Source organism: Xyrauchen texanus, chromosome 1 (genome assembly GCF_025860055.1).
Source record: "Xyrauchen texanus isolate HMW12.3.18 chromosome 1, RBS_HiC_50CHRs, whole genome shotgun sequence".
Classification (NCBI taxonomy): domain Eukaryota; kingdom Metazoa; phylum Chordata; class Actinopteri; order Cypriniformes; family Catostomidae; genus Xyrauchen; species Xyrauchen texanus.
The window spans coordinates 29,535,108-29,549,234 of record NC_068276.1 but is presented as its reverse complement, the minus strand read 5'-3'; the positions used below and the strand labels follow the sequence as shown (position 1 = coordinate 29,549,234).

Sequence of the window (14,127 nt, the reverse complement as noted above, 5' to 3'; positions counted from 1 at the left end):
AGCGTGTTACGACACTAAGTCGCCGTTTGCGGATACCATACAAAATAATGGGAAGAGCCGTAAATTGATATATACCCGTCGCAAAATTGTCCGTGTGTTCTCTTAAGAAACAGCGATTTTATCGTAGTAAACTCCACACATAACTCATTCCATACAAGAGGGATGTTTTTGGTGTAATACATTTTGAAGATTGTCAGAAAGGCGGTACATTCATTAAGCGATAAGATCGTAAAAAATCTGTTTATTCAGCACACTCAAACATCTCCTCGATTAACATCCATTTAAAAAAAAAAAGACTCTTGTCTGCTCGCCAGTGTATAATATATAATTTCGATGGGACTGCCTTGCTGTTGCTTTGCTAATTATGTAGACCAGAGGTAGAAGAGCATTGGTGTGGTGTCTCCAATAGTAGCCGCTAGAGCGGCAATATGAATTTTAGCAATAACAGCGCATGCGCGGATAACAAGCCTCGCAATTTTGTTGCTCTCGCGGTAATCTCTGTGAAATATGACTTTGTTTCTCGTGGAACAATAACAGACTTATTGGTTCGTGTTTTTATCACAATTATTGAATCATGCCCATTTCCTGTTCTGCAGTCGATTGCTCCAACCGCTTTGTCAAAGGGTCAGATATCCGATTCTACAGGTAAGAATGAACGTTATTGCAGTTATTTGTCCCAGAGAAACACGTGAGCATGGTGTTACGCTACTGCACTATTTACATGGGCTCAGTTTGTTTGCTCCTATACTGGCAGACAACGGTTTTCCGAGTAACATCACGTAATTATAAATGCTACTTTAGGATTTTGACAAGACTTTAGCTTCTTACTTTTGTGATGTCGTGTTTGACCGTGCTCTTTCTTTCTTAATACTAAACAGTTAGCAATAGCCTCAGATGTGGAGTTAAAAACAAACAAAACAAAAAAAATAGTTCCAAATATTGTTATATAATGGTTTATTTTGTTACCACAATATTATTAATCTAACTGGTTTGCTTTGTCTGAGTCCGCTATGGCGAGGAGATAAATATTTTTTAAATTAATATTCCTGGTTCAGTTTAAATTAAGCTTTGTCGACAGCATTTGTGTCATAATGGTGATTTCCACAAAAATTAATTTCGGCTTGTCCCACCTTTTGGAAAATTAAAAAAATCTGGATTACAGTGAGGCACAATACAATGGAAGTTAATGGGGGCCAGTCCGTAAACGTTAAAATACTCATTATTTCATAATTATAGCCACAAGACAAACAATATGCTTTTTTTTTTTTTTTACACGATTTTAGTAGATTTGAGATAGAATAGCTAACTAACCTTTTCTGTTTAAAGTTATATGGAATTTTACAACCTCATTGCCATGACGTCATAATGCCATACATCCTAAACCAACCGCAAAAACGAAGAAACTTTAACCTTCCAAAATTGGCCCCATTCGCTTCCATTGGAAGTGCTTCACTGTAACAAGGAGGGATCAGTTGAAAATGTTTTGTGGCAATCAACATTATGCCTCAATTGATTAATCTAGGCGATTTGCGAAGTGGCTGACTTAAACAAATATTACCTATTTTCCATAAGCTACAGAATGTTGTATTGACCATGTTTACAAGCACTTAAACAGTTTATTCCAGGGTTTTTGGAGAAAGTGGCATTCTGAAACATGTTACTTTACGCCGTTTTAAGGGAGGGTTCACCCAATAAAATGAAGATTCTCATATAATCTACTCATCCTCATGTCATCCCAGATGTACATGACTTACTTTCTTCAGCAGAACACTAATAAAGATTTTAGAAAAATTATCTCCACTCGCTATTGTTCACTGAATGCAAGTTAATGATTAGACCTTTGTAGCTTCAAAAATCTCATAAAGGAATCGTAAAAGTAATACAAGTAATCAATTTGACTCCAGTGGTTAAATCCATGTCATCAGAAGCAATTTGATTGGAGTGGGTGAGAAACGTACATACGTACCGGTATTTTTGACAACACTAGTTTGGACACACACACACACGAAGTAATGGTGAGCCACACTGTGTGAGCTCTCTCTCTGATGTCAGCAGCCAATCATAACCCTGATACAAGAAGCGTCAAACTTAAATGTCATCCGGAAAATATAAAACTATCCTCCGGATGACCACACCTTTGTTTTGAGGTCCCAGCTGTTTGAGTTTGGGAGCAATAACAGAATAATAATCAACATTCAGAATATCTGGCCTGAGTGGTAGGAGATGTAACAGAATACAAACCATCCAATATGCCAAGTCTCCCCTTCACATGAGAGGAGAGATGTTGTTTATTTCTATAACAGATCATCCAACATTCTTAATCCATCCGATAGACAGTAGATGATCGGCCAAAACCCTGATCGACCAAGTACCAAGTCTCACTACAAGAGACTATTGCAACGGCAAGATCGGTATCCCTATACCAGGGAGATAACTACAGCGACAAGGTTTATCTCTGGCGAGAAAACCTTCTCCAAGTTTTGTGCATCTGCATGTTCCAGATGATGAATCTTGCACCGACATAAGGGCTGTATATTCGCTTGTTCCAGTTTGCAAGAACCCTCTCGGTTCTTCCAGGAGATCAGCATTCCTCAGTTCCTTCATGTACAAGGCTGTTGAAATGGAATCCAGCTTCTTCCCTACTGGCTCATCGATCAATCAAGGAGAATGTAAATATCACTACTAAACCTCTTTTCAGAGATCTTGGCATTAGTGTATTCTATTTTTCTAATGTTCTTTAGATTACATAACCTGTGCATCAAATGTCTTGCAAATAATATTTGCATTATTTGTTTAATTAGGAATACGTTTTTCACCTTATTTTTTTGTTTTTACAGAGAAACAGTAACTTGTCTTTCATAAGATAATAGTCATACCGTGCCATTACTACATCCAATTCCACCACTTACATCTTTCCATCCTGTACGCTTTATTTAACTATTCATTTATATTATTCTTTAACACATTAGTAACATTTCTAGTTTTTGTTAGTTATTCTTGTTTCTCTTTTTTGTAAATAAAATGAATTTTATTACAACTGTGTGGTCCTTGTGTTGATGATACAGAAGAGTTCTAAAGGGTTAGGCTGAATCTCATGAATCCTTAAGATTAATCAGATGACCAACTCCCTCCAATTTACATATTTCTAATTTATTGAATAGGTCATTTGGATAATTATTTTACTGTTAAGGTGAAACTCCTTAGCTGGTGCACTGAGGATGGAGGGAGGGGCAGTCTGATATCAATAATCACACACACTACACCTTGAGTTAAGGGTGATCAAAAATCACCACATACTTGGTGTCTTGTGTGAGGCCCAGTTCAGTTCAATTGGTGCCAGGGTAATTCTCATTACAGAACAAGCCGCATGTATACGGAAGTAATGAGTACACTGCTTATACGAGTTCATGTAAACGGGAATGCCACTTTCTTGCAATAAACCACTTTCTGCTGTCCATGTAAATGTAGTTATTGTCTAATGTGGTTGTAGCCTTCTCTTCTGTCTCTTTCTTTTAGGTTTCCAATCAGCAAGCCTCAGCTGGCCGAGCAATGGGTACGAAGCCTTGGGAGAAAGAACTTCGTTCCCACTCAGAACTCCTGTTTGTGCTCTGAGCATTTCCAGCCTGACTGCTTCCGTGACTATAATGGAAAACTGTTTCTCAGAGAGGATGCTGTGCCTACTATTTTCACAAACTCTGGAGGAGATGGTTCAAAGGTGTGTCCTTGCACTTGAAGGTGTTGTTGTCCAGCACAGTCATATACAGTTGAAGCCAGAAGTTTACATACACCTTGGCCAAATACATTTTAACTAAATTTTTCAGAATTCCTAACATTTAATCGTAGAAAACATTCCCTGTCTTCGGTCAGTTATCACTAATTTATTTGAAGAATGTGAAATGTCAGAATAATAGTAGAGAGAATTATTTATTTCAGCTTTTATATCTTTCATCACATTCCCAGTGGGTCAGAAGTTTACATACACTTTGTTAGTATTTGGTATCATTGCCTTTAAATTGTTTAAATGGGTAAAACATTTTGGGTAGCCTTCCACAAACTTCTCACAATAAGTTGCTGGAATTTTGCTCCATTCCTCCAGACAGAACTGGTTTATAGACCTCCGTGCTTGCACATGCTTTTTCAGTTCTGCCCCCCAATTTTCTATCAGATGTCAGGGCTTTGTGATGGCCACTCCAATACCTTGACTTTGTTGTCCTAAAGTCATTTTGCCACAACTTTGGAGGTATGCTTGGGGTCAGTGTCCATTCAGAAGTCCCATTTGCGACCAAGCTTTAACTTCCTGGCTGATGTCTTGAGATGTTGCTTCAATATATCCACATCATTTGTCTTCCTCGTGATGCCATCTTTTTTGTGAAGTGGATCAGTCCCTCCTACAGCAGTTTTGGAGCAGTGAAGCATTTTTCTTTGCTGAGCAGCCTCACAGGTTATGTTTTAGGACTTGTTAGGACTTGTTTTACTGTGGATATAAATACTTTTCTGCCTTTTATTTCCAGGATCTTCATAGGGTCCTTTGCTGTTGTTTTGAGATTGATTTGCACCAAACTACGTTCATTTCTAGGACACAGAATGCATCCCCTCCCTTAGTGGTATGATGGCTGAGTGGTCCAATGGTGTTTATACTTGCATACTATTGTTTGTACAGATAAACGTGGTACATTCAAGCATTTGGAAATTGCTCCCAAGAATGAACTAGACTTGTGGAGGTCCAAGATATGTGTTTTGAGGTCTTGGCTGATTCTTTTTTTTTTTCCAGGCCTTATAGTAGCCCAGGTACACCTCCAATTAGCTTATCAGAAGCTTATTGCCTAAAGGCTTGACATAATTTTCTTGAAGTTTACAATGTGCTTGAAGGCACAGTAACTTAGTGTATGTAAACTTATGACCCACTGGAATTGTGATATAGTTCATTAAAAGTGAAACAATCTGTCTGTAAACAATTGTTGTAAAAATTACTCTTGTTCTGCACAAAGTAGATGTCCTAAATGACTTGTCAAAACTACAGTTAGTGGTTAAAAAATGAGTTTCAATGACTTCAACCTAAGTGTATGTAAACTTCTGACTTTAACTGTTTCATATAAATCAATAAAAGTGCTTCCAAAGTGTAATTTAGCTTATTTTGTTACTCCTGTTTATTTCCTTGCCTCAAGATTGAGTTACGGAAAAATCGAGGAGGAATAGTGGCAAAGGATGCAAGTGAATCCAGTCGGTTTACATCATATTCTGATAGAGCCAAACAAATGGCAAAGGACAGAAGACAGCCCATAAGAGACTCCAGCCTGAAGGTAACATATTAATTGCTTAATGTGCAAATTCTAACACTTGGGTCATTCTATTTTTAGCTTCTCTGCATGTCCTTATCATGGTGTCTCATTTTAAACTTCTGGTGGTGTTTAGTCTCATGGGTGTCTAACAACACTCCTGAGCTGTGAGAGGCAGCGGCTTCTGTGGCTGCCTGTCTTCCCAAGGGCCACAGTGAGTGTGAGAGGAAGACGGACCGACATCCATGCCTGTTGGCTGTGAGTCGAGCGGCACTCCCCAATGACTCCTAACTCGTGCCGGGGTTCCAAGGGAGCGGGTCCAGCGTGCATCTGATTTGGTCGGTACTCTCCCCACTCTACTCCTGGACCTGCGAAGGACTCCAGTGTGTGCGCAAAAGGAGAAAGAAGATAGAAGCCGGCTCCCAGAGGAGAGGGGCTCTCTGCGTTTTAATGGCAGCGGTGATGAGGTTATATTCACATCAGGTGTTCCTCATCATCCGCTGGCCAAACAACGCTCATTACATTGCGCCTTTCCTCTCTCCAGCTCACTCCTGTTGTGAACCTGGCTAAAGGACAGCCCTAAGAGACGGGGCGGCGATGACGAGAGGGAGGGGCGGGTCATTCCGCCACAACTGCCATCAACCGCAATCCATTCACACATTCAAAGTTATACTCACTGACATCTGCTTGCATTACTTTGTTTTCTACAATAAATTAATGCCAACTAAAGCCTTTACCAGCAAAACAGAAAAGTACACTGCATCTTTGCGCATACCAGCTGTTAATTCAGGATTGACTTCAAAGACACTTAATCATTAATCTTATAGTTCAATCAATATCCTTAGTTATAAACCTTGCCTACCAAAATCTACTCAGGTTCCTCAATTAATATAATACTTGCATTGCACATAGCTAACTAATATTGGCTATATGTTAATTTAGTATTTTGCCGGAGGAGATAACAGCTCAAAAGAGAGTTTAAGACATTACAGCATAATTTTCTGTGAAGCTGCTTTGAAACTGTGTGTATTGTCAAAAGTGCTATACAAAAAAAAAAGACTTGTTCATATTGATATAGAGTTTATAGTAAGCACTGAGCATGGCCCACATGGCTCACTTTGTATATTTAAAATATCAATCATAAATGTTTTTTTCTTGATTACAGGGCAGAGGCATAAATGACCAGAAACGTGGAGGGGCAAAGCTCACAACAGGTGACAGGTACTTGCCTATCTAGATTTTTACACTCACGCTCATTCACTTTATTAAGTCATGAGACAATTCATGTTTTTAATTAATTGAATTTAATTGCAGTTGTAATAGGGGTGGGAATCAGCAGGGACCTGGCGATACTATATTATATCGATATCTGGGTTGTGGGATGGTAAAATTGTTATTCTTTACACTGTTTTTTAAATTGTAAATTATATAAATTGTATATTCAATATATTGCAATCTTTTGCGCTCTTGTTTCTCGTTCATCTTTATTGGACTTTGGTGCCTTTTCTCAACAAGTGATAAAAAATTTTCTTCATCATAGAGCCATAGATGTAACTAAAAATAGGCACGTCGGGATAAGTAAAACAAATATAAGTTTATAATTTTAAAGAGGTAATTAACACATTTACTACGTTTCCTGTCCCTACAGACAGAGCCTGGCTGTCAAGAGTAAGGTGTATGACAGCAAAGGCCTGCTGATATCATGTGGGAGGGATCTTTGCGATTGTCTTGATGTCGACTGTATGGGCTGCTTCTACCCATGTCCCGAGTGCGGCTCTCGGAAGTGTGGTGTGGAATGCAGGTGTGACCGGAAATGGCTATACGAGCAGGTGGAAGTAGAGGGTGGTGAGATCATTCGCAACAAGTTTGCCAATTAGCTAACCTGTTGGGAGACAGAAAAGACTACATTACTTCTGTAACTGAGAATAGAGGACTGGCATTGGCTTTGTGGATGGACGTTGCAGAAGTAGATGGTTTAATTGGTATATTGTTTATTTTTTATTGTTGTCATATGTTTTTGAAATATTTTTGCTATTTTGTTTTTCATGCTATCGCAGCTGTATTCATTGTTTATTTCTTCCAGGATTTTTGTCACGATTTAGCTAAATTGTCTGTTTTAAATTTGCATTTACACTTACAAAAATAAAAGTAGAATATAAATAAAAGGTGAGTGCACAATTATGTTTCAAAAGTTTTACATTGATGATCTTTTTACCCCATTTTAGATGCTGTGAATATTTGGGAAGATGTAGCTACTGGAAGCTATTTTTGATAGCAATACACAGAAAATCCAACGTTAAAATGTGCACACAACAATATTCTTATGACGGTGTTCAGTAGAATATAAGCCAGTTCTAACTTGGTATCTTGACTCTCATATTTCGCTCTGAGCTGAGAATAGCAGCGCATCATTAGCCCCTTGTGTGCTGTGTGTGTGACATCAGAGCAGCGCTCATTCAATGCATGCAGACTATAAACCGTTCAGCCACAACATTAAAACCACCTGCCTAATATCCTGTAGGTCCCCCTCGTGCCACCAAAACCGCTCTGACACATTGAGGCATGGACTCAACAAGACCTCTGAAGGTGTCCTTTGGTATCTGGCACCAAGACGTTAGTAGCAGATCCTTTAAGTCATGTAAGTTGCGATGTGGGGCCTGCATGGATCGGACTTGTTGGACCAGCACATCCTATAGATCTGGGGAATTTGGAGGCCAAGTCAACACCTAGAACTTATGTTCCTCAAACATTCCTGAACAATTTTTGCAGTGTGGCAGGGCACATTATCCTGCTGAAAGAGGCCACTCCCATCAGGGAATACCGTTGCTATGAAGTGGTGTGCGTGATCTGCAACAATCTTAAGGTAAGTGGTACGTGTAAAAGTAACATCCACATGCATGCCAGGACCCAAGGTTTTCCAGCAGGACATTGCCCAGAGCATCATTCTGCCTCTGCCAGCCTTTCGTTTTTCCATAGTGCATCCTGCTGTCATCTCTTCCCCAGGTAAATGACTCACATGCTCCCGGCCGTCCATATGATCTAAAAGAAAATGTGGTCCATCAGACCAAGCCACATTCTTCCATTGCTCCATGGTCCAGTTCTGATGCTCACGTCTCATTGTAGGTGCACCGCAAGCTGCGATGCACTGTATGTTCTGAAAGTTTATCAGCAATTTGTTACAGTAGCTCTTCTGTGGGATTGGACCAGATGGGCTAGCCTTCGCTCTCCACACGCGTCAATGATCCTTGGGTGCCATTGACCCTGTTGCCGGTTCACTGGTTGTCCTTCCTTGGACCACTTTTGGTAGGTACTAACAAGTGCTGCACGATTAATCATATTGCAAACGCGATGTCAGCCTGTGCGATTATATTAAATAAATAAGTGCATGTGTGGACGTGACAGCCCATTCTCTCTGAGAGCTGTTTGCCCATTTCCTACACCGCTAATAAAAAGATGACCAGTCAGTCTCAGTTTAGGGAGTGGCACATATATTGGTTTTGGATGGACAAGATTGGAAAATGCTTATCAATAATACTCTTATGGCTAAAATGTTTACAGTGTTCAGTGGCTAAAATATCAATATGACTAAATGTTACTAAAATATGACTGAAATGTCAACAGTTTTCATTGACTAAAACTACATTAAAAAGCCCATTAAGCCAAACAAAGCACAATTACAGATGTGTTTGCGAGTGTCACGCCATATGACGTCTTCACAGAGATCTAAAGAGACATGATGCATCTTTAGCAAAGTGGGATTTCAGAAAATGATCCACACACTGGACAAGAGGTACCAGCGATAAGTAGAACTTTTTAGAAAGAGGATTTGGAAATACCAGTTGTCATTTAAAAAAACAACAACAACAACAACAGTTTTTATGGTTTGAGTGAACCACACTTTTATATCCTTTTATTTCCTTTTCAAAAAGTTTATAGAAAGTAAATGTTACATCCTGATTAAAAGTCCCTGTATGTTTGGACAATCTTATTTTCATGAAAATGTGTGTTTTTAGTTATTGTTCCTTTTTATTTAGGTAAAACCATGATTAAAACAGTATCAGATTTGGATTACGCTCGCCACACTATACCCGATCCATTTAAAACTGTCAGCATTGGAGCAGATACCAGGTAACAGACTGGTGAATCCCTAGTTAAAACCCCTTTTTTAAGTTCTTTGTTTTACTCCGGGAACCATAGTTTGTGCAGGCATATTATGATGAAATCAGGAAGACTTTCTTGTTTGTTTTGGGGCATTATAGATGGTATTTGTTTGGTGAAATCACTAGACACTGTGTTAGATGTCTTTTCTAATAAGCCCATTTGTCTTCAAGTATTCAAATTCAGGAGACTCCACCTTTTGTAGTAGCCCTAAGAGCCAGCAATGTCAAGATGAACAACAGTCTATCGTTGGCCCAGTTTGCCCTGTAGCTGCACAACAACAGAATTTACAAACAACAAGAAAGTTGACTTAGGCCACATCCACTCTAACACATTTTTGTGTGAAAGTGCATATACACTGTGCCGTCTTTACATTTCACATTCACACGAACGGCCTTTTGATCCACTGAAAATGGAGACTTTTTTTGCTTTTCATAACCTCAAGGAAAAGTATGACATTAAGGCGGTGCACACTAAACAATTTATAATAGTCCTTTACGATTGTTGCTTGTCAGACTGTACAATATGAATGCATTGATATCGCCATGGCACACGGCGACGTTATGTCAGACTGCACAATTCACATCATAGCTGACTGTGGTCCCGATCAGTGAATGTGACTCACGTTACAGGAGTGTTGCAGAATGGAAGCGAAATTTGCCCACCACAGAGGAGCATTTTTTTTTCTCTCTCTCTCTGAAAGTCAGGATATCAGCATTTCCGTTGCTCCAATTCCACTCCATCATGAGCATAAGCTGACATTTACAAGAAAGATGGATTTTGTCAAATAGGCCAATAATAAGACAGCTTGATCACAAATACAGAAAAGTACAGATGTTGAGAATGATCGGGAGTGCCTACAGTAATAATGAGCTTCCACATGCAAATATTCATTGTGGAAATAAAAAGACTTGTGGCATGAAAAATTACAAACTTCTCTATTCACATTGGAGAAAACAAAAAAGTTGGGTTATAGCACATCTTTCTCCTCTTTTAGATTAGTAACCTATAGGCCACTCAAAATTTTGAAAATGTATAAAAGCTGGTAATCTCTCACGCTTGCAAATTCCCTATGTATGATGCACAATCATGATGTAGATTTCTATAATTCTTATAATTATATCCAACTGTATTTGCTAATTTGGATTAAAACGTCCCATAATTAACAGTATAAATAGTTAAATATTTCTATTTTATTTATTTGTTTATGAGTTGTGTGAATCTTCACTAAAGAAGTTTACAGACGTTTAAAGTAAATGTATTAAAAGTAAACTGGTAATTAGAATAAAATTGTAAAGAAAATGCATGATCAATGTGAAGAGCAAAAAAAAGCGCTTTTCTGACACTAAACTCAGTGTTATACACAGTGAACAGGGGCCTCTCCTCAAACACCACCAGTGAGCAGCATCCACCTGGATGATGCGACAGCAGCCATAGAGTTCCAGTACACTCGCCACACACCAGCTATCAGTGGAAGGGAGATAATAAAGTGAAACAGCCAATTCATGAATTGGCAATATTAGAATGCCATGATAGGGGGAATTTGGCCAGGACCCACACCCCTACTCTTTTTATGAGAAGTGCCCTGGGATTTTTTATGACCACAGAGAGTCAGGACCTTGGTTTAATGTTTCATCCAGAACATGGAAATGCATAGAGAACAGGGGACTCTCTGTATTCACCACCAGTTACCAGTATATTTGAGTATGATTAGTGTTGTATCTACACTTATTAATTTAAGAGGTAAAACTTGTGATATGGCTAATATGAGTTCAAAGGAAGACTTTATTATTTTAGATTATATTGTACAGCCTCAGTTGATAATGCAAGTAAAACCATTATACTACAATAGTAGTCAACATCTATTCACTGCACACTATAACGCTGTTGAGTTTACGAAGGATGAATGACATAAGCCAGAGATTTTGTAATTCAACCCACAGATCAAAATACAAATACAATTGTAGACTTAACATAGTGAAACGGGGTAAGGCAAGGACGATGTTTAGATCACAGTTTTTATGTACTAAATAAATAATGGCATATTGTTAATTTTTTTTACCAAAAAAAAATCTTCTGTAGTGCAATTTTAAATGGATTAGTGTGGATGTGGCCTTCAGTGAAAAAGTATTGTAAAAGATTTTAAATGTGGCAGTTTTTAGGATTTTTCAAAACATGCAGACCTAGACAGGGAGTTTATTTGTGGAACATGAAACCTGCATGAAGCGCGTTCCTCCAATACTTTGCTGCCTCAAAAATGGTTGGCAAAATATTTTTAATGGTGAAGCCTTTTATTTTGAATGTGATAGATGCATTGAGAGAAAAATCTTAATACTTAATAGGTGCTTGAACAACAGTACACAGTTTGTCTTAAAGACAAAAAAATGAACATTTTGTGACCATTTACTCAGTCTCGTGTTGTTCCAAACCCATAAAACTTTCTTATTTCCTTTGGAAATGTGGAAATCTTTGGCAGAATGTCGCCAAAACATTGACATTTTTTCCATACAATGGTAGTGAATAGTGATTGAGAGACCTACATTCTGCCTTGCATCTCCTTTCATATGGGTGAGGAACAACATCAGGGTAAGTAAATGATGACAAAATGTTAGCTTTTGGGAAATTGCTATTTGTTCAAGTCTATCTACCTCTCTATAATCTGTAGATCACTCATTTAAAAACATCTCTTGTTCTATAGTGTATCAGCTACTTATTTTTATTACCAGACATTATTAAATGCTCTCTGTGATGTGATATAACTAATTTCTCTATTTGTATGTTGGAAATTGCCCCTTTCCTGGAAAACTCTTTGATATTCATGTTGATTCACTACTAATATGATTATGTAAATGAAGTATGCTTTACTTAGTTTGCTCAGTGTATCAGACTCGATGCATCCTCACAGAGATTTTTTATTTTTTTAATAGTTGGTCTCAGAAGAACAATTATAAACTCTAGTAATAAAAAAAACCACAAAAATTTCACAAGTAGAACAATTTAATGTTAGTTTGTATGAATAAGCAGGGAACAGATGGTTTATCAAAGCAATGAGCTCTGCTTATGCCATGTAAGAGCTGTTTTAATGGTGCCGTTTTTGCCTGATTAGATGATTGACAGCAGGGCCCACAGGAGATTCCAGAGACACGACTGGATGAAAGCCAGTGCAAGCTTTGAGCCACAACATAATAATCTTGTTAACACTTTACCATAAGTTTCCAGTTGATAGCATTAAATAACACAATTAGTTTATATGAACTAATAATGAACAATGCTTTTACAGCATTTATTAATCTTAGTTCGTGTTAATTTCAACATATACTAATACATCATAAAAATCAAATGTTTTATTAGTTAACACACAATGAACTAAAAATTAGCAATTGTATTTTTATTAACTAACATAAAGATTAACAAATGCAGTAAAAATATAAAGTACATTGTTTGTTCATGATACCTAATGCATTACTGTTAACTAATGGAACCTTATTGTAAAGTGCTGCTGAAATCTTAAATATAAATCATATATTGTCTGTAATGGGTTATTATTGTGTTACATTTAGAGGCATACAGTATTACAAATGCATGTATTACACTTGTTCAAACACATTTTTGTATTTTAGCTGTTTTATTCCATTCTGCAAAGTACAGCCCATAACTTGTCATGAAAAGCCTTTACTTGTCATTGAAAATGGTTGATATTCAAAATTGTACCATGGGCTTTTTAACATGCGTACAGAGCAGGGTCTTTGGTTCTAATGTGCATTGCAGCTGGTTGTCTGTTGGCTAAGAACTCCACAGTCCGTGATGTCACTGTTACACTTGCTGCAGTCACAGCTGAGGGCCACAGGGTAGGTGAAAACAGAGTCAGCCCCAACAGGGCAGCCTTTGAACCCATAGGTCTCATAGGTCCATTCTATGAAGTTACAAGTGTTCTGGTAGGACTGCAACAAGGGGCTACGGTACACTCCTTCCTGCCAACATGTAAAATATAAAAAAATCCCTTTTATCAGGTGCAAAAGGAGGAATGAATGTCTAACAACTTGTCACTAAATAAGAAAGCATGTATATACATGTATAAACATGCACGATATATAAAATAAAGCAACATTTTGTCTAAGACTGATACAACTACAGTCTTCATCTCATGTGAGTGTACAGTATTCTTAATATACGTAGTTTTCCAAAATACTATTAATTTAAAAAAAAATCACTCTCAAAATCAATTGCACGTGAAATGTATTAAAGGTTATAAGAATAATGCTCTATTGTATTAGAGTACCTGAGTTATGCAGAGTCCGGCACAAGCAGTGGTGTCAATTGTGATGCAGCTGCCACATTCCTCACTTTCGACAGTAATGGAGATATTGGTAAGTTGACAGCTGGACCTGCATTCTGATCCTGCCCTCATTAGCACTGGCAACAGCATTACCATAACAATGAAGCGCATCCTCATCTGTGAAAGTGTGCAGCTAATTAAATACAAGCACTGAAATACAGGTTATACTACCAAAAGTATAGGACCACATTTCATGTTCTTGGGATTACAAAATTGATAAAGCATTATTATCACTGTTTCAAGAGGAAATCACCATTGAAAGTATATCCAAATCCATAGTCCAGGAAACCAGCTCACATAGCCTAGCCAAATTAAAAAGTTGCCTGAATTACTTTTTAAACAGGAAAGATAAAACCT

General features: G+C 37.9%; 2 protein-coding genes across 2 annotated transcripts; one reads left to right on the top strand and one right to left on the bottom strand.

Annotated features, from left to right (window-relative positions):
* Positions 1 to 461: 461 nt before the first annotated feature.
* On the top strand, positions 462 to 7,441 carry LOC127648874 (ARL14 effector protein-like). Its single transcript, XM_052133690.1, has 5 exons — positions 462 to 645; positions 3,517 to 3,715; positions 5,166 to 5,300; positions 6,442 to 6,497; positions 6,925 to 7,441. Exons 1-5 carry the CDS (start codon positions 575 to 577, stop codon positions 7,151 to 7,153), a joined length of 690 nt encoding a protein of 229 aa, XP_051989650.1. The 5' UTR covers positions 462 to 574; the 3' UTR covers positions 7,154 to 7,441.
* A 5,745-nt stretch (positions 7,442 to 13,186) lies between these two features.
* LOC127650059 (gonadotropin subunit beta-1) lies at positions 13,187 to 13,887 on the bottom strand. The gene is made up of 2 exons (XM_052135224.1): positions 13,714 to 13,887; positions 13,187 to 13,405 (listed from the first exon to the last, which is right to left on the bottom strand). The coding sequence occupies exons 1-2, from the start codon at positions 13,885 to 13,887 to the stop codon at positions 13,187 to 13,189; spliced, it is 393 nt and encodes a 130-aa protein (XP_051991184.1).
* Between the last annotated feature and the right edge of the window lie 240 nt (positions 13,888 to 14,127).

Coding starts and splice junctions, on each gene's coding strand:
- LOC127648874 (XM_052133690.1), top strand. CDS start 575: ATGCCCATTTCCTGTTCTGCAGTCGATTGCTCCAACCGCTTTGTCAAA. Junction 646..3,516: donor TCAGATATCCGATTCTACAG/GTAAGAATGAAC, acceptor TCTTTCTTTTAG/GTTTCCAATCAGCAAGCCTC. Junction 3,716..5,165: donor CTGGAGGAGATGGTTCAAAG/GTGTGTCCTTGC, acceptor CCTTGCCTCAAG/ATTGAGTTACGGAAAAATCG.
- LOC127650059 (XM_052135224.1), bottom strand. CDS start 13,887: ATGAGGATGCGCTTCATTGTTATGGTAATGCTGTTGCCAGTGCTAATG. Junction 13,406..13,713: donor CCGGACTCTGCATAACTCAG/GTACTCTAATAC, acceptor ACATGTTGGCAG/GAAGGAGTGTACCGTAGCCC.